Source organism: Notamacropus eugenii, chromosome 1, assembly GCF_028372415.1.
Source record: "Notamacropus eugenii isolate mMacEug1 chromosome 1, mMacEug1.pri_v2, whole genome shotgun sequence".
NCBI lineage: Eukaryota > Metazoa > Chordata > Mammalia > Diprotodontia > Macropodidae > Notamacropus > Notamacropus eugenii.
Window position 1 is genome coordinate 76,573,233 of NC_092872.1, and position 23,752 is coordinate 76,596,984.

General features: G+C 34.5%; 1 protein-coding gene across 8 annotated transcripts in view; it reads right to left on the reverse strand.

The window, feature by feature from the left end:
* Positions 1-23,752, reverse strand: part of AGTPBP1 (ATP/GTP binding carboxypeptidase 1) — a 241,452-nt gene that overhangs the window by 132,864 nt on the left and 84,836 nt on the right. For all 8 annotated transcript variants that reach the window (XM_072606021.1, XM_072605974.1, XM_072605967.1 and 5 more), the window contains 5 exons: positions 20,748-20,785; positions 16,626-16,834; positions 9,676-9,853; positions 5,566-5,663; positions 1,523-1,639 (listed from right to left, as the gene is read on the reverse strand). In XM_072606021.1, coding sequence (XP_072462122.1) covers positions 1,523-1,639; positions 5,566-5,663; positions 9,676-9,853; positions 16,626-16,834; positions 20,748-20,785 — 640 coding nt within the window. The remainder of the gene's footprint in view (positions 1-1,522; positions 1,640-5,565; positions 5,664-9,675; positions 9,854-16,625; positions 16,835-20,747; positions 20,786-23,752) is intronic.

A 23,752-nucleotide genomic window follows, 5' to 3' on the forward strand; every position in this document is an offset into this window, starting at 1 on the left:
ACCTCCTCTGCCTGCAGCCAACCCTACAACTTTCCCATTATTGTTCTGCAAAAGCTTTCTCCATTACCTATAAGGGTTTCTGTATATATAAGTATTTTGTTGTAATTTGGTAGTCAAATTTGGTAGTGAAGAGGGAAGATATGAAAAAGCTTAAACTCATTCTTTTTACTCTTACCTAGATACTTCTGACCTCCCCTCCTGAGAATATTGTAATATTTTCGGGCTAAAGACACAGGACAGTTGTCTCTCCCTTTCATTACTCCAGTGCATCTCCAGTTTCATGGTGCAACTTAAACACTCAATTAGAATTGTAGCAGCTGTTTAACCCATCCTATGAATAAAGGTCTATAAATTTCTAACAAACTTAAAATCACCAAGGCAAAAATCATCTTTCCAATTACCTTTCCTCTCCATCACTTTCTCAAAAACTCATACACTCAGCACCACACATTCAGACTCTCTTTTGGAGGAATAAGAAAAAAGAATTGTTGACTTTTTGAAAAGGACCTTAGAGATCATCTAATCTAACTTATTAATTTTACAAATTAGGAAACTGAGGCCCCGAAAACTTAAGCAATTCTAGTAACATCATGCAGCTTACTCGTAGCAGAGCCAAGATCAACTCTTTCCCTAAGCCACACTCAAATATTAGGGTATTTATATTCCCCTTAACTTTCCTATTAATTATTGCTAGCTCAGGCTAAGCTATTTAGCAAATAAGAGTAAAAATTTTTACCATGAATTAAGGGTGGTAGCAAATCATAAGTTAAATGTTCCAGTACTCCTCCACTACTTTTCACATGACATTAACAGAAAGGAAAATAATAAACTTAAAAGATTATCATATTTATTTTCAAATGTCAATAATAACATGAAAGCAATTTTTAGTTATCACTTTCAAGTAGTTCTTAATTCCAACATGTCAGCGCAATTGAATGAAGGGGAGATATTAACAGATGATTAGTTTGTTTTAGTATTTTAAAAGTTCAATGTAGTAGAAGTAATTTATATTCACAAGTTATTTCTGATGAAAAGAGGCCTTAAAGATCACCAAATCTACACCATGTTTTTTTCACTTGGAGGACTAGATCTCCCTATTTTATCCAGGTTAAAAGTACATTGGTCACTCACAAGACAGACTCCATTCCTGATCACAAGAAAGACCACCATTTGCAACCTGGCCAGTTTCACTCTTCCTTACACAGCCTGGTAATCCTTGAGGTTCACCAATTTGGTGCTGGTCTCAATGCTAACATCCAATTGGCTGTATTCCCTCTGCAGCTCAGAATTCCCACTCCCAGCTTTGGCCATTCATTTTATAGGTAAAGAAACTTAAAATCCCAGAGAAGTGAAGTGGTTTGCACAAGGTAACCTGGCTAAGTAGTTACTGACAAAGGAAAAACTCTTTCTTGCTTTAAAAATGAAAAGCAAAATAGGAAATAGCTTTCAATTTAAGAGAGAAAAGTATTCTTAACTGAGCAAACATTAAGGACCTGGATTAATCAGCTTTTTTTTTTTTTACCTGAAAGTCATCAGAAAGTTCATGGAAAAAATGTTCATACATTTTTAGTTCTTCTATTGGCCGTCCTAGTTCTTGCTTGGGTTTTAACTTGTTAATATCAGTCTCAATGTCATCATTCTGTAACAATCAAAACACACTGTATCAAGGGTGAGGTATGCCTTTAATAAACCAGAATACACTCTAAATTTAATGCCGTCCAAGTAACTACATGGAATTAAAGCCAAAGATGAGCAAAATAAATTTTGTAATCATTCCTACTTATTTTCTTTTAATAATCCAATTTAACATTTTAAGTGTTCTTTTTTTAAATTATCTTATTTGTTTTTAGTTTTCTACAATCACTTGCATGTATCTTACATTTTTTCTCTTCCCTCCCCGCTCCTTCCCCAAGACAGCATGCAATCTTATATGGGTCCTATACATACATTCTTATTTTTTTATTATTATCTTATTTGTTTTCAGTGTTCTACAATCACTTCCATATAACTTAGATTTTTTTTCCCCTCTTTCCCCCTCTTGCCCCTCACCCCAGTCAGCATACAGTCTTATATAGGTTCTACACATACATTCCTATTAAATACATTTTCACTTTAGTCATGTTGCACAGAAGAATCAAAATGAATGAGAGAAACTATAAAACAAACAAAACACAAGAGAAAATGTTCTGCCTCATTCTGCGATCCAGTTCCACAGCTCTTTCTCTGGGTGTGGAAGGCACCTTGCCGCAAGAGTCCATTGGGAATTTTTTAGGTCCTTGCATTGCTGCAAAGGACTAAATCTACCAGAAAAAACCCTCGCACGCTGTGCTTGTTGCTGTGTACAAAGTTCTCCTGGTTCTGCTCCTTTCACTCAGCATCAGTTCACAGAGGTCCTTCCAGGCCTCTCTGAAGTCTTCCTGTTCATCATTTCTTATAGCACCATAGAATTCCATTACATTCATATACCACAACCTGTTCAGTCATTCCCCAACTGATGGGCATCCCCTTAATTTCCAGTTCTTGGCCACCACAAAGAGAGCTGCTATAAATATTTTTATACATGTGGGTCCTTTTCCCATTTTTATGATCTCTTTGAGATAGAGTCCCAGAAGTGATATTGTGGGGTCAAAGAGTATGCACATTTTTGTAGCCCTTTGGGCATAGTTCCAAATTGTTCTCCAGAATGGTTGGATCAGCTCACAGCTCCACCAACAATGAATTAGTGTTCCAGTTCTCTCACATCTTCTCCAACATTTATCATCTACCTGTTTTGTCATGTTAGCCAATCTGATAGGTGTGATGTGGTACCTCAGAGTTGTTTTGATTTGCATCTCTCTAATCAATAGTGAGTTAGAGCATTTTTTCAAATGACTACAGATAGCTTTAATTTCTTCCTCTGAAATTAAGTGTTCTTCAATAGAGAAAATCACAGCATTAAGACATGTATTAAACCAATTCAAAAGAGTCAAACTGTAAAATATACAGTTGAGGCTTGGTTAAAGAAAGTTGAACTAAAAGAAACCTAACTAAGCTATACTAGTGATTTTTGAGTATGAAAAATTCAGAGAAACATGGGAAGAGTTACATGAAGGGATGCAGAGTAAACAAAGAAGAGTTGAAAGAACAGATACATACATAAATGAAGTCATCAATTAATCAACAAATGCTTAACTCTGTTCCAGGCACTGATGCTGGGGCAGGAGTGAGATTGTCTCTCTACCCTACCTTATAGTCTACTCAGGCAACATTGGTTACAGAGAATTACATAAAGGTATCTATACAGAAGGTAATTTGCCTGGTAGTGGGGAGAAGTGAGTGGATAACAACCTGTAGATTCAGAAAAACCCTTCTGAAGATAGATTTGAGACTGCATGCAGGGAGACCAGTTAGGAGAAAACTGCAGTAATCCAGACAAGAGGTGATATGGACCTGACCTAGGGTGGTTGGGGTATGAATGGAGAGGCAACAAATTTTGGTCAAATACAACAGTCAACGTTATTAACATGTTATCAAAGTACCCAACCTTCCTTTCTGTTAACAACTGATAAACCAGCTTTTTGGTGGAGGAGATATACTTTGTAAAAGAATGTTTTGGTACACTTAATAACACTAAAGTCATTCTCAAACTTTTTCTATTTATGACTTTTTGGAAAATTCTGACATCCTATAGTTCCCAAAGTATGGGACAGAATTCAGGCTGTCCATTCTGGACAGATTAGAAACAAACTATGTGCCAGGAAGAGCTGGGAATCTGATCACATCGACTACTATCTGTCTACAGTAGTTTTGTGATCCCAAATTTAGAAAGGGCCTTCAAACAACTGGACCAATTATTATTAACTCCACTAGGGAAATAAATTGCCTTATTCATAGCACAGCAAACTCTACCTCAATACTGCAGCCCTTAAAGGCACAGAACATTTCTACTCTGTGTACATGGAAACAATAAACAGGATTCAGTTGTATAGAGTAAACAAACAGCTATTTGCACTACACCAAAAGAACCAAAAAGCAAATGGAAATCAGGTACTTTTTCAAGAAAGCAAAGTGTCTATTTTTTTAATTAAATTATTTTTTTCCAATTAATAAAAATCTGTTTTTCTGCTTCCCCATAAGTGCCTACAAACACATTGGAAAAACAAGACAAAACAAAAATAAAACCATCACAACAAATAAGCATCAGGCACATGCAGTGAACCAAAACAAATGGCTGCACTGACCCTATCCAAAAAATGCTGTACCCTGAGTCCATTATTTCTCCACAAAAATTCTTCATCATTGGCCGTCTGGAAACAGGGCTGGTCACTTTGCTGATCAGCCCTTCACTGCACATTTTCTACCTAAATCTAACTGGCACATCACAATCACTATTGTCTCTAACAGTGACTTCAAGGGAAGGTTAAATTGTGTTTAATATACCTTATTTTAAAAAGTCAGAGAAATGTAGCCTATGCTTGAGAAATATTTCCATCAAAAACTGTTAAATTAAGTTCTAGCCCTTAAAACGTTAGTTCTCAGCACTCTGAAAAACTCCACTTTCTAAAATAAAGTATTTCCAGTAAGTTCCAGAGATAGAGGTTCATGACCTGGTGGGCTGAATTCTTCAGGGCATAATAACTCTCTCAAGTGCCATCTACCAAAACATATGAGTTTGGTCATGGAGAGAGTGTCTATTCCAATTCAAAGATCCTTGAAGTATTTTCTATATTGATGCTAATCTTCACAATGTCCCATAATCCATATTACAAGGGACTCAATGTAGGTCAATTCACAAAATTCACAAGTTCCTAACCAAAAGGATAATCTTATTTATAACACGGTTGCACTGTGTGTGCATTGATATGTATGTGTGTATACTTCATGCACACACACACACACACACACACACACACACACACACACAGAATCACTTTCCTGAGAAATCTTTAAAATCACAATGCACACTACAATAACCCAAATGGAAAGAACTACCACAAAACGATCACAAGTGAATGTCCCAAAATTGCAAAGAATAAATATGACCCAAAATTACATCCCTCATCCCACTCTTTTGCAGAGGTGGGAGATCCATGGGTGTTATACACTGCATATGTTTTCAGATTTCCTTTCAACGTATTGTGTTTTTTTCCTCTTCTTGCCCTTTTTCTTTAAAAAAAAACGGTTATATGATCTGATTCTCTGAGAAGGAAAGAGGGAAGCTACTAAGAAATTCTGATGATATAAAGAACAAAATGTTGGAATAAAGTTTATTTTTAAAACAGCAAAATGTACAATTTTTTTTATTTTACATCTTAACTATATGTATATTAAAATCATTCCTAGGGCCAAAAAGAGAGAATTTGATAACACTTCAAGGCCTCTTCCACTATAAGGACTTAAGACAAAGCTTTACTTCTCTTTGCAATAGCTCATTCTCATTGACGAACCACAATATTAAAAAAAAAGAAGAAAAAAATAGGCACAAATTCAGCAATAAGCCTCTATGTCATTAGTGAAATTTACTTTCTTTTTACAATAGTAATGCACATTGTATACAGTTAATTAACAGTAAACATTTATACCAACCTTAAAATTTTGGTCTATATCATCATCATTCTCAGTTTCATTTTCAGCTTCTAATTCAAGGTCTTCATTGTCATCGCTTTCATCTACTACGTCATCCACTGTGATACAAAAGGCTCTATAAGTAGGTGAGAGGTAAACTTTCTACAAAATGATACCCTGGGGAAGACTGCTATGTTCAAAGTACTAAGAAGTCACATCACAAAATACCATAAACACATAAATATTTATAAATAATCATGTTATTAATAAAATATTAAATAGCACCTTCTGTTGTAGCTCACCCTTCACTGCTTGTTCTTGAATAGCACATGACTGTGAAATCTATGGTAAAATTACATTATTGTCTTCTATGTACATATAAAAAGTCCATACTAGTGAATTTTGTTCATGAGAAAATAAGAATTGCTCTTTTTTATACTATCTCCTCTCTGGGTTTTTGTGAAACTACTCTCAGTTCTTTTCTTACCTATCTGATTACTCTCTCAATCTACTTTGCTGGCTCATCATCCACCCTAACTGCAGGCGTGCCCCAAAGGTTATGTCTATCCTGGGTTTTTACTCTCTTTCACTTTCTTACTTGCTAACCTGGTCAGCTCCAATAGGTCTGATTATCATGTGTAGAGATTACTTCTAAATCTATATATCCACATAATTTTCTCTCCTGAGTGACAGTCTTGCATCACCAACTATCTACTAGACATATTCAATTTAATTGTTCAAACTCATCACACTCAAATAAGAACTTATTATATTATCTCTTCCTTCCCCTTTCCCCTTAAAACTAACCCCTTTGACAAATTTCTGACTGTTCATAATCAGAGACATCTTTTACTCTTTCCTCTCCCTCAACTCATACGTCTAGTCAATTGGCAAGTCTGGTTGATTTTACCTCCAAAATATCCCACACATTTCCGCTTCTTTTCACTCATGTGGTTACCACTGTAGCTCAGAATCTAATCATCTCTTCCTAACTGTTCTCCCTACATCAAGTCTCCCTCCTCCTGATCTATCTTCCATATAGCTACCAAAATGATTTTTATAAAACACAGGTCTGACAACCATATCACTTTTCTGCTCAATAAAATCCAATGACCCTACAAGATATTATATAAACTCCTTTGTTTTGCATATAAACTCCTTCACCATTCAGATTCAACACGCCTTTCCAGGCCTATTATGTATTACTCTCTTTCATGCATTATGTGGTAAAACTGAACTGACCTGTAGCAGTTACTCACACACAACACTCAATTTCTTAATTCCATTTGCATAAGTTGTCTCTCACACATGGAATGGATTGCCTTCTCCTTCCAACTCTGAAAATCCTAAGTTTTCTTCAAAAGTTCAACTAAAATGGCAGCTTTTACATAAAGCCTTTCCTAATCTCCCAAGTTAATAGTGCCCTCTCCCCCAAAAAACTTCATATACACATATATAGACATATTGTATATGTCTATACTTGCAGAAGTTGTCTCCCCCAATACAATATAAGCTCCTTGAGAACACAGAATATATATATATTACATATATAATATATTGTCTTTGTATAAGCTATTACCACATCCAGGTGACACAGCAGAAAGAGTGCTGGGCTTGAAATCAGGAAAGACTGGGTTCAAATCCAACCTCAGATACTTACTAGCTAGATGACCCTGGAAAAGTCATTTAACCTCTATTTGTCTGCTTCCTCAAATGTGAAATGGGGACAGCACCTACCTCATAGGGCTGTTGTGAGAAACAAATGAGATAATGTCTGTAAAGAGTTTAACACGATGCCTGGCACATAGAAGGTGTTGTAGAAATACTTATTCCCTCTCTCTCCCTGGAACGTAAGAGAAACTCAATAAAGATTTACTGATTGAAGCTTCTATTTCTCCCTAGCGAATGTGTATCTCTAGGATCAAAAAATTAAAGTCAAAAGCAACAGCCAGAAATGTGAGCTGAGAAAAAATGACTATTAGAGAAAATGAACAAAAAAAAAGAATGAGAGACTAGTACTAAGAAGAAGAGTATTTTCTTGATTAGCTAGAGAACAGAAAACTCGGCTAAAAAGGGGAAGGGATAAATCAGATTGTTCAATAAACCAGCAAAACAAATATTAACACAAAGAAGAGATGTGGTTTTTTTAAATTCAAAAGGGTGTTCTGAAAGTTGTTATTGTTCTGACATGGAAAAGGGACTACTTATTCATAAGGTCTAACCAGAAGATGGAGCCATAAACCCTTTAATGCTGAAGGTAAAACAGCTAACAACAGTCAGACAATAGTAAAAGTATTCCTTATATTTGCACAATGCTTTTGAAAAGCATTTTCAAGGCACTTTTACATAAAACATATCATTAGAATATAATACGTTCACTGAATCTTTACCATGAAAGTTACTGAAATATTTTTAATACAATATTTCTACAATAAAAGAATTCTGGATATGGTATCCTAGGTATTTTTACAGATTTATTCATTAAATATTCAGAATAATAATATGTGGATAATAATACAATTCAAGTTATTATTACTACTAAAATATATTCATTAGTGTTAAGGAGGAGATCTAGCACAGAGTACAAATTGCCCCTATAGAGGGCAAAATCCTCCAATTACTCCTATTTGCTGATGACATTAAGTTGATTGCATTAAGCCTCAGAACACTGCGGAGCCTCCTAGACAAGATTCAGTCACTCAAAAGAGTCTGACCTAATTGTCCCCACAGCAATGAAAGAATGCCTGTGTCAGACTCTGATATACAGTTAGATGGACAACAAAAAAGAACATGCATCAACTTATTCATTTGGTATTTATCCTAAGAATGGACAATCAAGTAGTACCAGGATTAAAAAGGAAAAGGGTTGTTTGGATTGAGGAAAAAACGGCAAAACTCCTTTAATGACCCCAGACTGCTCTCTGAAACAGAGACCCATTTTTAAAATAAAAATATTCTAATGGTGATGCTGTATGACTGAGAGTCATGGAACATGACTTGAAAAAATTAAAATTTAATGTTATTTGGAAGGCAATGGAAAAGTACATGGTAGATATAAGCTGGCTAAAACACATAGCAAATAAGGTACTGGAAAAAAGAGTAAAGGAAGTTATCAAAGAAATGCATGATTGAAAAAGAAGATGAACTAGTATGAGATATTGTTGGATGAAACATTTGCTCCACCAGCATTCTCATAACAGCAAAAGAAAGAGAAGGTCCCTATACATTCAGTGGATGGCTCTGTAGTGGTGAAATTATGAGAAAATGTGCACAGAAAGGCATGCATGCACGTACTACAGAACACATCCCTGTTAGGAAGGTCTACATCAGTGAGATCCCATCGATTTTGGACATATGCCCTCTAAGACCTTTTCATGGCCTAAATCTAAATGTGTGACCATTACTTTGCTTTTTCTGTATTAACATCATTTGCACTATTATAAAACTTCTTTTTTTATTCATTGCAGATAGACACCCCCCAAAAAAAAATCACAGCATACTCAACCAATTTTCCCTTCTCCAAAACATTTTCTGCTTCACTGATTGTCTAATTAGGAAATCTCAGTCATCCTAGACTTCTTGAAAATTTCACTTCTCATTTTCTGACACATACACACACAAATGTAGTTCAAAACCAAAACAATTTCAGTTACCAATTTATCTAAACTAAAAAACATATATTTTTATATCTTCAATCAGATAAGTCAAGGGCAATTTTTAAAATAAATGCCTTTAAGGAGACAGAAAACCATAAAACTTTTGACAAAAATTTTGTTTAGTTCACTTAATAGGTAAAAATGCAGCAATTAATCTCATTGATTATGTATTCATATTCTATGTACACATACTTTAAAAATCATAAGGAGCAATTTAAAACAGTTTGGGGATTATATTTATTTAATGAAATTCTCTTATAATTCATATGCATAAATATAACACATATCCCTACACTAAAAGGCATTCTTCTGGCAATATGAATAGAAACTCAGTCTTTTTTTAAAATAAGAGGTGACTATTAAATAAAGTAAAATATAATTACTATGTTAAGTCTGCCTATTTCTATCCAATTCAACCACAAGAAAAGTTGACAAAAAATAAAAATAATAACAAATAGCACATAGTTAATCATACCTTCAGGCGGTAAATTGTAGAGCTGAGCCACAGGTCCAGTCACAGGAATAACTGGCAATTGGAAATGAAAAGCACTTTTAATAGTTGGTAATGGAAGACGATTTTTAGGAAAACATTTCCTCATAATCAGACTGGACGTGTTGACGAGAGGATCAAGAGTCCTGACTGCCAAGCAATCCTATTTTTAAAGGAAAGGGAAAAAACACTATGTAATCACCATGAATAACTAATTTTAGATATCTTCAAAGGAGAATGCTTTTTTCTGACATTTTTCACTAAAAATATCTACTTTATATCAAAGTATAATTTTAAGTGCCTTTGTCTATTATGAATGCAAGTGTTTATGATATCAATATGAAAACTCTGATAATATTTAAATAAAATTATAATCAGGTCATTATTCACTAATGTTAATAAGCAATGGTTTGGGTGAGTTTGGGTACCCCAGGTAGCACTATGGCATGAATCAATAACCTTTTGAGAGCAAAGAACCTTTGTGGCAGATAATATTCTCTGACTACATCTTTTTCAAGGGCCACACTGTATGATTTTCTACAGACTTTTTATTTTATTGATGTAGGAAATTACCAATGAGGAAATCCCTTTACCAATATTATACCTACTCTGCAATTTATAGTCTTAAGAGAGCTACTGGGGACACTAAACAATCATGTGATTTGTCTAGGGTCACAGGGCCAATATATCCATCACAGATCATAGTTTTAGACCTGAGAGAGATCTTAGAGACCATCTAATTCAATCCCTTCATGTTACAGACAAGGAAAATGGGCCCAAAGAGGCTAAGTGACTTGCCCAAGGTTGCAGGGGTGGCAAGGGACAGAAAGAGGATTTGAATCCAGGTCAAAGTAGACAAAGACAGTGTTCTTTAAACTACACATTTAAAGCCAGGTCAGGTCTTCCTGACCCATAGGACAGCTCCCCAGCCACTACAGCTCACTACCTCTATTTATGTGTCTAAATACACACACGCACACACACGCATATAGATATTAAAATGATATAGATTTTATTCCAAGCAATATGATCAGTAATGGATTACACATTGTCTATTTGATTTATAATTTTATACAATTCAAAAGTCTTAAAAATTGACCACTACTTATATCAAATGTAAGAAAATGTTACTTCAGCAAATAAATGTTACTCATAAAAATATTTAATAATACTTATTAACATATGACCACTAAAATCCAGTGAAAACATGTATATTCAAAGTTATAGCTTCAGAAAATAAACTAAGGGGGTCCAACCAAAATAAAAAGGCTTTGAGTACTCGCATAGACAGAATATGTTTGTTTTTGAGCACCAGTAATAAGAGAAGAGGCCGATCACCCAAAGGGTAGCACATGGTTTAGGAATTTCTTTATCAACAGTAATTCATGAAAACCATGAACTACGTTATGAAGGGGTTTTTAATTCATTTTCAATTCATAATGGTAGAAAATCAACATCAATAGCAATCATTAAAACTAACCAATGAAGTCATGGTTCACTGAAATAAATGTGCTAATATGAATGAAGTGTCCTACTCTTATTACTGGGACTTCTATCTTTGCATTTCTTTGGAAAGATGCTCAAAATGAATTGTAATAATTTGCAATTTCAGACACAACTCAAGACTTCAATATGCAGATTAGCTTCCAAACTCCACATTAGAAAAGACTGGTCTTTCTGTACACTCTGGAACTCGCCTCAGCTCCTGGGACCTTCTCACCCTAAAACATTCCTCTGCCACACCAGATCCTTCTCCCATTAGTGAGTACTTTTTGTATGGCCTCCATTTTGAGAACAGGCCCAGGCTGGCCATGGGTCATTTCCTTCCTAGTTCTGCTTCAGACTCTCCAGACTTCACTCCCAACTGCTCATTCAGGTACGAAGTCCCACCCAATGCCTCAAATATTTTCCCATGCACACTTTCAGTCCTCTTTTATGTTTTGCCTTCCTCCCACTAGAATGTATGTTTCCTAAAAGTAGTCTGTCTTTTTTATTGTAGTTGTATACTTAGCACAGTGCATAGTACATAATCAGCACTTAATAATGATTGTTGACTTAGCAACAGTACTGTCAAGTCAAAAACTGAGAGAAATCAAAATGCATACTTTTTCAATTAACTAGAGCTTTCTTTTTATACCTCAAATACCTCTCCTAACATCAAATATAATCTGGTCTCAGTTCTTAAGATTATAAATTTCAGGCTCTTGCATTGCTACTTGCATTACCACCAGGTAAGGGATATTTCTGACAATCAAAGGATTTCAGAGACCAATTAGTCCAACTTCCACTTGAACAACACTCCCCTTCACAAGATACCTGACAGGTCATCCAGACTTGATTTAAAAACCTCTAAAAAGGACTAACCATTACTTCCCAAGGTAACCATTTTAGACAGTCTAACTTTTATGAGGTTTTTCTTTATATTGTCTAAATTTGTCTCTTCACAATTTCTATCTATTGCTTCCAGTTCTGCCTTCTGGAGTCAGACAGAGCAAATCTAATATATATTATACATGATAGCCTCCAAATATCTATAGTTTTCAAGTTTACTCTTACTCTTTCTCATTCCCATTTCCTTCTATGTTCATATGGCATGGCCTTGAGGTCCTTTACTAACCATATTGTCTGCTGTATGCTTTTTGATTATCAATTTCCCACCTAAAATGTGGTCCCCAAAATAATACTATAGAGCAAAAAAGAGAACATTTAGACCCTCTTGAGTCATGAAAAGTTGAAGCATCCCTTTCTTCATGTAGTCCAAGGTGGTAGTATTTTTCTCAGTTTCCATAATACAACTGTTGATTCATATTTAATCACACAGTCCACTAAAACCACTAAATGTTTTTCAACTGAACTACTGTATAGCCATATTTCCCCAATCTTATACTAGCAAAGTTAATTTTTGGAATTCAAGAATAAAATTTCAAAGTAAATTTGCATCTTCTTTGATTTGGTCCAATATTTTAGTTTGTTGAGAACTTTTTGAAACCTCACTCATTCTGTCAGTCAATGCTTTACTATCTCACTTCCCATTCCCACCCCTTTGCTTTATGTTATCAGAAAATTTAATAAGCAAGCATTAATTACTGGTTGCTGATAAAAACACTTTTTAAAAGAAGCAGGGAAGATCCTCAAGAGACTTTACTAGAGACCTCTATCCAGGATGACATTGAAATATATCTCATGGCTAGGGTGGATATACTCTCATGCTTCCCCCACAGCCCACAAAATACCTGTAAAAAATGACTCTCAACAAATTCTAGAGTACCAGAAGCCACAGAACAACAGAGTGAAAGAGGTTTGCAGCCAAAGGTAACCTGGAAGGCCAACAGGAAAGGTCTATCTCATGGGCTGCTGAGTGGAGCAGAGCCCAGCCCTGGCCACGCAGCACTGGGAGAAACAGGACCTAAACAGACCTCCAGGACAGAATTCCCAGCAGAGAGGGTCCCAGATCCCTCAACCCACAAGCAACAAAGAAAGCTCCAAAGGTCAGCGTGGGAGGGCTTTCCCAGCTGGGCAAGAGGGGAACAGAGTTCCCTCAGCACTAGCCCCAGGCGGCAGCAGCAGCAGCAGCAAGTGGTGGAGGAAGCAGACTGGGTCCATTGTCCAGGCAGCTCAGCTTAAAGCCTCTGGCAGAAGTGAGCAGCTGATCTGAACCTCACCCCTCAGTGGCAGCCCTGCCCCCACTCAAAGCTCCTGGGGGAATTGAGCAGCTGATTTGAATCTCAGCCTTGAGCAAGGTACTGGGGAGAGGAGGAGCACTAGGATCCTCCTCTTCACAAAGGATTCAGAAGTCAAGTAACTGGCTGGGGAAATGCCCAAAAAAAGGGAAAAAAATAAAACCATAGAAGATTACTTTCCTGGTGAACAGATGTCTTCCTCCATCCTTTCAGATGAGGAAGAACAAGGCATACTATCAAAGGAAGTCAGGGCCTCTGCCTCCAGTACCTCCAAAATGAGTATTATATGGGCTCAGGCCATAAAAGAGCTTGAAAAGCATGTCAGCAGCCTGCTAAAGGAGAACCAAAAAATGCTGAGGAAAATAACACCTTTAAAAAGAGGCTAACTCAATTGAAAAAAAGAGGTACAAAAAGCCAATGAGGAGAAGGAGGCTTTAAAAAACAGAATTAGCCAAATGGAAAAGAAGGTTCAAAAGCTCACTGAACAAAATAGTTCTTTAAAAGAGAGAGTCGAGTTCAGGGAAGCTAATGACTATGAAATAAGCCAAGAAGTTAGAAGACAAAACCAAAAGTTTGAAAAAATAGAAGATAATGTGAAACATCTCATTAGAAAAACAACTAACCTGGAAAATAGATCCAGGAGAGACAATTTAAAAATTATGGGACTACCTGAAAACCATGATCAAAAAAAGAGCCTAGACATCATCTTTCATGAAATTATCAAGGAAAACTGCCCTGATATTCTAGAACCAGAGGGCAAAATAAGTATTCAAGGAATCCACAGATCACCTTCTGAAATGGACCCAAAAAAAGAAACGCCTAGGAATATTGTGGCCAAATTTTAGAGTTCCCAGGTCAAAGAGAAAATATTACAAGCAGCTAGAAAGAAACAATTCAAGTATTGTGGAAATACAATCAGGATAACACAGGATTTGGCAGTTTCTACGTTAAAGGATTGAAAGGCTTGGAATAGGATATTCCAGAAATCAAAGGAACCGGGATTAAAACCAAGAATCACCTACTCAACAAAACTAAGTATAATATTTCAAGTGAATAAATCAGTGATACAGAGAAATCAATGACATAGAGGACTTTCAAGCATCCATGATGAAAAGACCAGAACTGAATGGAAAATTTGACTTTCAAACACAAGAATCAAGAGAAGCATGAAAAGCTAAACAGGAAAGAAAAATCATAGAAGACTTTCTAAACCTCAACTGTTTACATTCCTACATGGAAAGATAATATTTGTAACTCTTAAGGCTTTTCTCAGTATTTGGGTAGGTGAAGGGATTATACACTCTCATACACACACATATAGACAGAGAGGACAGGTTGAATTGAATCAGAAGAGATATCCATAAAAATAAAATAAAATAAAAATTAAGGGGTGAGGGAGGAAAATACTGGGAGAAGAAAGGGAGAAATGGAATGAGGCAGGCTATAACTCATAAAAGAGATAAGAAAAATCTTGTTCAATGGAGAAGAAAAGGGAGAAGGTGAGAGGGGAAAAGTGAAGCTTATTCTCTTCACATATGATGTAAAGAGGGAAACACACGCTCACTAAATTTGGTATGAAAATCTATCTTACACTACAAGAAAGTAGGGGAGGAAGGGACAAGTTGGATGAGGGGGATGATAGAAGGAAGGGTAAATGGGAGAAGGGAGTAACTAGAAGTAAACACTTTTGGGAAGGGACAATATCAAATGAGAGAATAAAAAGGGGCAAGGACAGGGTAGGACAGAGGGCAATATAGTTCGTATTATACAGCATGATTATTATGGAAGTCTTTTGCAAAACGACACATATATAGCCTGTATTGAAATGCTTGCCTTCTCAGTGGGGATGGGGAGGGAGGGAGGGAAGGAGGGAGAGAAGTTGAAATTTAAAGTATTAGAAACTAGTGTTGAGAATTATTATTGCACATAACTGGAAAATAAGAAACACAGGTAATGGGGTATAGAAATTTATCTTGCCCTACAAGAAAAGAGAGAAGATGGGGATAAGGGAAGGGTGGGGTGTGATAGAAGGGAGGGAACATTGAGGGAAGGGGTAATCAGAATGCAACGTATTATGGGATGGGGGGAGGGGAGAGATGGGGAGAAAAATTGGAACTCAAAATTTTGTGGAAATGAATATCGAAATATAAAAATTAATAAATACAATTTTAAAAAAATATTTCTCATGTATTTAATAGGAATGTATGTGTAGAACCTATATAAAATTGTATGCCGTCTTGGGGAGGGAAGAGAGAGGGAGGGGAAAAAAATCTAAGTTATATGGTAGTGACTGTACAACACTGAAAATAAATAAAATTAATAAAAATTTTTAAAAAGGAAATATTTCTCTTTTAGTCCAGCCATTCAGCCAGTTTTAAATCTATCTAACCTGTGCAGCATCACCTGGCTCACACATCTCCATAAGAAAAACAAAGGAGACTTTGTCAACTGCTTTGTGATAAAATCTTGGTAAACCAGTTTGGTCCCTGATTACTTGCTGATGATGAAACAAATTGCCCTCCTCTTGATAAAGTGAGAAACTGAGTGCAGAAGGTTGCATACACAATCAGATGCAATCACTGTGCCAGTCAATTTTGCTTAATTCTTTTTCTTTGTTCCTAGAGAAGGTACTATTTGTGAGTGGGAGTATATTGGGAAATAAGTAAAGTAGAGGAAAGGAAGAGGGAACTACTATGTCAAAGAACCACAAACAAATATGGTAAGTAAAATCATGAGACAACAACTGCAATAATGGGGTCCTGAGTGACATATATTTTGACACCTCTCCCTATAAGCCTTGTAGATTTAGAATAGAATTTTATCAAAAATTAAAGTGTACAGGGGGCATATAATGAACAAGTGTCAAACCTACTATGAGAGGGGCCACCATGACATTTCCCCAAGGAGAATGTCCAAGACTGTGTCCAATGAACTACAGACCCTGAGTAAAATAGGAACAGTAAAGCTACACATAATTTGACTCTATTTATGCATTTACATAGTCCCTTAATTCTGTAAACCCACAACCATCATCTTCTACAAGTCTTTATGAGTCTAGTTTTCTAACCAAAAACAGCTAACAATATTCATGTTACATGTAAGAAAAGAACATTTTAAACATTTGCCTTTTTATTATTAAGTTTTTACTTTACTGATAACTTGACTAGTACCCTCTTGAATAAACTCCTTTTTCTTATACTCTAAATCAGTCCTTCCTATGTGAATCTAAGAAAAAGAAATAAAAAATCAACTTACTTGTGAAGTGTTGTATAGAATTTTCATCCCATTGGCATCAATAAATGCCTTTCTTCCCAACTTGAGACTTGTAACACTTTTCAAACTCTGTAAAATTCCCTTCCGGATGAGCATGTTTCTGTGCCGATTATCATGTCGGTGCCAATCTACATAAATTGTTAAAAGCACATGGACATATCCTCTGTCTACCGCTCTCCTGGCATTTGTTTCTTTAACAAAAGAAAATTAAGAAAAAACACTGAAGATAAAAAGAGAAAGTTGTGCAACATAACAAAAGTTAGAATTATTGTTTTTTCTTTTAACACAGCAAACCTAGTTTGTATTCAATATCATACTACATTGTCCTAATATTACATTTCCTAAAGAAATCTTTAGCAACAGAGTTGTAAAATGTTTTTCTTTTCATCTAATATATAAATGTGACAAGCTTCAGTAAACACAAAACAACATTTTCCAGAGATCTCTTTAAATTGTTCAGTTATTCATAAACATCAGGATCTCTATATTAGAATCAGGGTCATCTCAAAAAAGTTTCCATTAACAAAAAAGTTTCATGCATTATGAAACTTGTGAACATATGTACTTGACTGCAATGAACTGGACTACATAGAACTTTAACTTGCTATATGGTTACATGGCTTAAAGTTCATGAAAAATCATTACTATAATAGTGGCAATTCATTCTATTATACCATTAACTGAGTGAATCTATTTTCATTAAAAGCCTAATTATTTTCTAAAGTCTTCACCAATTGTGTAAATATGTTATGCTTCCTTTAGCTTAAAGTTAAAACTGTCAACATTTTTAAGAATTTAAACTTAACTGGAAAATTATCAGAAAAGCAACATTTCTGAATCATCCGTGTAAAAATATCACTGTTGATTTAACTTGTAAATGAGAGTTTCAAAAGACTGTACAAGCCTTGCTTTATCAAAACAAAGTTAGCAAGAAATGAATCAACAATATCTGACTTTTGAAACTGGGAAGGGATCTAGACCTGAGATCTCATCAGCCTTTTATCACACACTAAACAAATTAACAAGTCTGAACAGCACATCTAATGTAAAGACACTTTACTACTAAAAACAACTCAAAAGAGAATTTGAGTCTCCTAATCCACTAATCCAAATATTACAAGGGCAGTTCAAATGCATCCACAATGTGATGAATCTGCATGACACATATATTTATCAGAAATACTAACCTTATCCCTACTCCACTGTCACCTTTAAATGATTCTAAGATGTGGACCCTGAAGTAGGCCACAGAGTTAGGCTCTAGGATCCTTAGTAACCTGAAATAAGTACCAATCTACTAACCACTACTTTGATGCTAACCTACACCTGGGGAATAGTTTGAGCCCTTAGATAATAAAAACCATTAACACCCCGACAACTGGAACTTTAGCATATCTAAGAAAGGAAGAAGCTAGCCAGAAAAAGAACCCACTGGATACATCATTATATGTAGTAGAAACTATCATATCTGTTCTTTTGTGACAAAATCTCTAATATTTACAGAAATGGTTGCTTATATACACAACCATTTCAAATTAATTTACCTGATTTTTTTTTTGGGGGGGGGGGTCTATTAGGCTTGTTCCTAACTGGTCAATTCAGTTAAGAATCAAATCACTTGCTTAGGTGCCAGGGATTTGCTCTTCCTGCTGGTGTACACCACAGAGTGGGTTGAAGAGGAGGGCTACTTTTTACTTCTAGATAAGATCTTCAGTTACTCCAAGGTCTGGCCTTGCTTGCCTCTTCACTATAAGTGTTTAAAAGTTGCTCTCCTTTTTTGCTTTTAAATGTTTCCTTTTTAAAAAAAAAAACAAAACCTTACACACCTATGCAAGAAAAGTTTTTATTGGAGTATTAATGGCATCTTTGTGTACATGAAGGTCTAGCATAAAATTCACCTACATTTCAGGGGAAAAAAAGCAGATTTAAGAAATTTCACTTCAGGAGTTAGCTAGCAGCCATCCACACTTTGGCAAAACTACTACATACGCTGCTACTGAAGCTGCTTAAAGCCACATGTCCTGAGCCTCATGTTTCCCTACAGTCTAAATATCTTCAACAGCATGTACAATGTGTATTTCATTTATTTTAATGTACTAAATTTTTAATGGCCAATTTAGAAAATAGGATTTTTCTACATGTAAATATATTTTAAATCAGAAATAATTTACAACTGCTTAATTTTTAAAGCAATCTTTAACAACAATCTTGTTTCAAAAGTGTCACACAGCTTCCCTCTATTGTATAAACATAAAGACGCAGTGCAATAAATTTTATTCCAGAAGTAGAGACTTCCTCATTTCTAAAATAGAAGGAAGAATATCAGTTTGGGTGGTTCTTTTTAAATTTTTTTAAATTTTATTTTTTATTTTTATCAACTGCCTTTAATCTTCTTGCCCAACCAGTCTGTCAGCTATCTAGTTCTGTTTCCCTTACTGTATAAATACACAGTGTCTATTTAGATTAAGAACAACAGAGGGAAGCAGAAAAAAATTAATGCATACAGGCTACCAGTTAAAGAGAACTGCTGACTTATATCACCTATTAATTAGAATTACTAGTAATCTCTCTTTTAAAAGTAATCATTTTATTATCTTAGGATTGGATCAAGGCTATTTAAAAATGTTGCCAAAGGATACTCCTATGTGAAAACTGCTTTGGAGCCATCTAGCATCAATTCTCATTTCCTGTTACCTGAGTGTGAGATCTTCACTTTCATATTAAATTAAATGTGTACCTAAATAAAGTTTAAGAAAGCAAATCTACAGAAAAATGTGAAAAGATCAGTTCTCAGAAAATAGGAGCACACTTCAGTAAGCAAACCAGCTAATTTCCACCTAAAATCATAATCCAATGCCACCTTGTGGCAAAGAAATAACAATGATTCTCCAAAGTTATGGCCAAGGAGGAAAAATGTTAGTAGGGTTTAAGTACTATTTCATACTTTTGTTCAAAGACTAAATTAACTGAATTCAATGAGTCTCATTATCAGAGAGATGACCACAAGATGATAAATTTTTGTTTGGCCACATGAAGCTGGAAGAGATGGCAATCTAAGTTAATGAAGTAAGGGACAAATCACAGATCCTCGAAATACTGAAATTCTATCTTTAGAAACAATGTTATAGTCTCAATTAGTTAAATGGGATTAAAAACTGACATTACATAGTACTTGTCTCGTTTCGACAACCCAAAACAATAGTGATGGTTCAGACTGAAGGATTGTTGATCTCATGCTCTTACAAATACTTTATGTATTATTAGCTCTGGTTAATTATTTCTCCTTTAAGTTCATACAGTTCTAGCATCATTAAAGTGCTAATCATAAGTTAAAATTATCAAATGTTAAGCAGATTATCAAAAAATACAGTAGGGATTAAATAACATATTAGTTTTAATCAGCCAATTATTTTTAATGTGTTAAATAATAGTCCCATTGACTAATGCTACTAATAGGGAACCAATTTTAATCTAAGTAGATGCTAAGTATTTACATAGCAAGAAAAAGAGAATTAGATAGCTGATATAGAAGGTGGGCAAGAATGTTAAAGGAAATTGATAAAAGCACTACAAAAGCTGACATTCTATTTCTGGAATGAAATTTATTAAAATGCAAATTTACATTTAAACGATAAGATTCACACTTCTAAAAAATTTTAATGTTATCATATGAGGAAAACATTCCTTCAAATATAAGATTAAATGAAAGCTGCATGTTTTAGATATTTAAGTATACATAGAAGTTGTTCGGATCATCATTTCAAATAAATTTGAAAAATCATGTTCAAAAGTATGTATGATGTCTTTAAAATAAGGATTCTTATAAATCATTCTTCTCTGTCAGGTACTTATCAGCTGTTCTTTATGTTTCTATTTCAGGAACAAGTCAATGCACTGGATTGACATAATGCTCCAACATTTATTATCATGTATGAGATCATTTTATTGGACAAGTAGAAAACTAACAATCAAATTTTATTTAGAGTATTCCTTAATTTTAACATTACTGAAGTATGAACATTTAAATCTAATCTAGTTTCCAATTTCTTTAACATGATAGAATATTCTAGATTATCTAGTATTTTCTAGTATTTAACCACTTACTTGATTTTAGCAATGCAGCAAGTGTGTCTAAAGCAACCCTGTCAACACAACAAGAAAACACAAAACAACAACAAAACTAGTAAAATTAGTCTACAACAGAGTAAATTCATACAAATGTTTCAAGTTATTTTTCTATTATTCATTCCAAATTTTGACTTATTGAACTTATTTTCATAGTTTCTCAAAGTACTTTGAGCACATGCATCTATCCAGCTTAAAAGTTAGATGTATTAAGATAAAATGTCAAAAGAAGAGCACACACAAAAAAAATTACTTACGTCTAAGTCTTTTTATCCGAAGGCAGACTGAAGGAACTGATTCTCACTGTGTAGGTATCTGAGCCTGTAAGAATCTATCCAGGAATTGTGTTGCTTTAAAAGTTACAATCCCTGGCCCCCAAAATTCCTTGAATCTGCCACTATAAACTATAAATTCTGCAGAAGCCTTTCTGATTTGCTAAATTCAAAGTATTACAACTAGAGAATATTACTCCCTAGTTTTTAAGTCTAGACATTTATATAACAAGTTAAGCTTGTTTTAGAAAGGGAAGCTGACATATAAAGTTCCTCATTACTTTTCAGTGGCAAGCCTCTAAAGAGACTATCAATCACCAAAATCCCTATCCACTATCTCTAGAAAAAAAAATCATAGCTTTAAAAATTAGGAGCATTTGTCTTTGAGCACAAATACTGAGTTACAGGTTGTGAATCGATTCACAATCATCTACGTTTGACAGTATATACAGCATAATTAAGAAAAATACACCTTTCATCCAAGTAGAAGAAAAATAAATTCTGGAAAATATGGCAATGAATTAATACCTACAAATATAAGAAATAACATATACCACAATTATTTTCATTAAAAGTATAACTACTGGAGGCAAGTTATGAGAGAACATTTAATAATACACGTCATAGTATGAATATTCTGCAAAGGATCAGTCAGTAAAACTTGTTATCATTGTTATAAGTATATCCATGCTTAAGTAATCTCATTGTTAATAAGCATTTTTAAGTGCCAGCTGGACATCCAGCACCATATATTTGAGTATGTAAAGTAAACAATAGCTTCTTCCCTAGAGAAATTTAAAATCCAAATGAAGAGACCAAAAAAAAAAAAAAAAAAAGAAATTCATGAAACATCTAAAGAACAAAGCAAATGTGCAACATAATGGCAAAAAGCCGTTCAGCTCTGTGAACACATAGTGTGATCAAACTTGAAGTGGAGCTAGTTAACATTTACTGGAGGGCGAGAGATCTGGATCAGAACTTTAAAACATAATAAAACTTTATTTAACAATACAGAAACATGTACTTAGTTGATGTTCAATAAATATTTGCTGCTGCTATGTGTTACATACCCCCAGAAAGACAGAGAGATACAGAGACACAGAGAAATAGAGAAAAAAAAAGACAGAAAGAGAATGAGAAAGCTTATCCTAACAACTAATAATTTAGCTTATCAGATAATTCTAATGGACCCTTTCTTATGATGATAAACAACATAAAGTAGAGATCTAGGTATCCTATAATAAACTAGAATTAGAATCTCATATATTTAACTTTATGTGGATAACATGCAACAGAACTACAGGTAAATAAAAATGGAAGAATGAAAGAAATCTATGCCACTGTAATACTGTAATAGGGGAAGTCCTGCTTAATCATTAAGAGACCTGGGATTAAGTTAGAGCAAGGAAATTTCCGTGAGTCTGATGAAACTGGACAGTAAGGAGAAATGGAAGTGTTTCATAAGCATTCGGGAAAATTTAACACGGGATAGTGTGGATAGCCTGGTAGAACTGTATAATCCTAAATAAAAGTGGATAAAACAAAAAGTAACTACACTGAATTGCAGCAGAAATGACAAAAATTCATTAAAAAAATCAAGTTTTGCAAAATGCAGGTTTTATGTTTTCATTTACAATGGAAGTATAAAAATTAAGGTTAGAAATAACTAATATTTATACAGAGCCTTTAGGTTTGCAAAGCACATTATAAACATCTCATTTTAGCTTAACAACAAGAAAAGTATTTGAAAACAATTCTGCCTCTTGTTAAGACAGTATGAGCTTAAAAAAATTATAAAAATTAATCACAGAAATTCTAGGTTTAAGATTCATTTTTTCAACCAATTAATTGCTCTATATAAGTAAAGTTATTTTTCTATGTATCTCTGAATAGTAAAAATTATAACAATATCAATTCATACATATTTCTTTACATATTTTTCTTTCTATATTTCCCTCACATGAATTATACCCTTTCTCTACCACACCTAAGTTTTTGGCCTATTTTTAAATAAGTGAAATAAACATTATGCTATTATTAAAATGTCAGCTATTATTATTTTTGGACCACATTATGATTTCATTGGTATGGGGAACTCCCAGGAAAGAAATTCCCACTCCCATCCCAACTTCACATCTGTTCAGCAGAGTATATAGTTCCAGAGAGTCACATGGGCACTAAGGAGTTAAGTGACTTGCTCAGGGTCACACAACCAGTACACATAAAAATAATATGAGGACCCAGATCTCTCAAACACAGAGGCCAGCTCATTAACCATTATGCCATGCTGCCTCTCAATATTATTATTGGTGCTCTTAAAGGAAGAACACTGCTACCAATAATAGAACACTAAGAAAATGGTTAAATTACTTTTAAAAAGCAGTAAATATCATGGGGAAAGAAGATACAAAGGACAAGAGAACTTGGAAAGACACACATGTAAATTCTAGGATTAAAGTTTCCCTACACACATGTGTATGCACACATATTTCTATAGCACTTTCCTGAACCATCTTATTATCCCAGACTGAGATATGCAACTTGAAGAGAGGGAGAAGGAAATTCTAAAAATAAATATCATTCTTCAATCTTCTATAAATCACCTCCCTTCCAATAACCAAATAACACAGTTAAAATAGACTTGATTAAATTCCCAATAAACAATAAGAAATTGCCAAAGAAAAGATTTCAGTTAAATTTATCTATCATTTC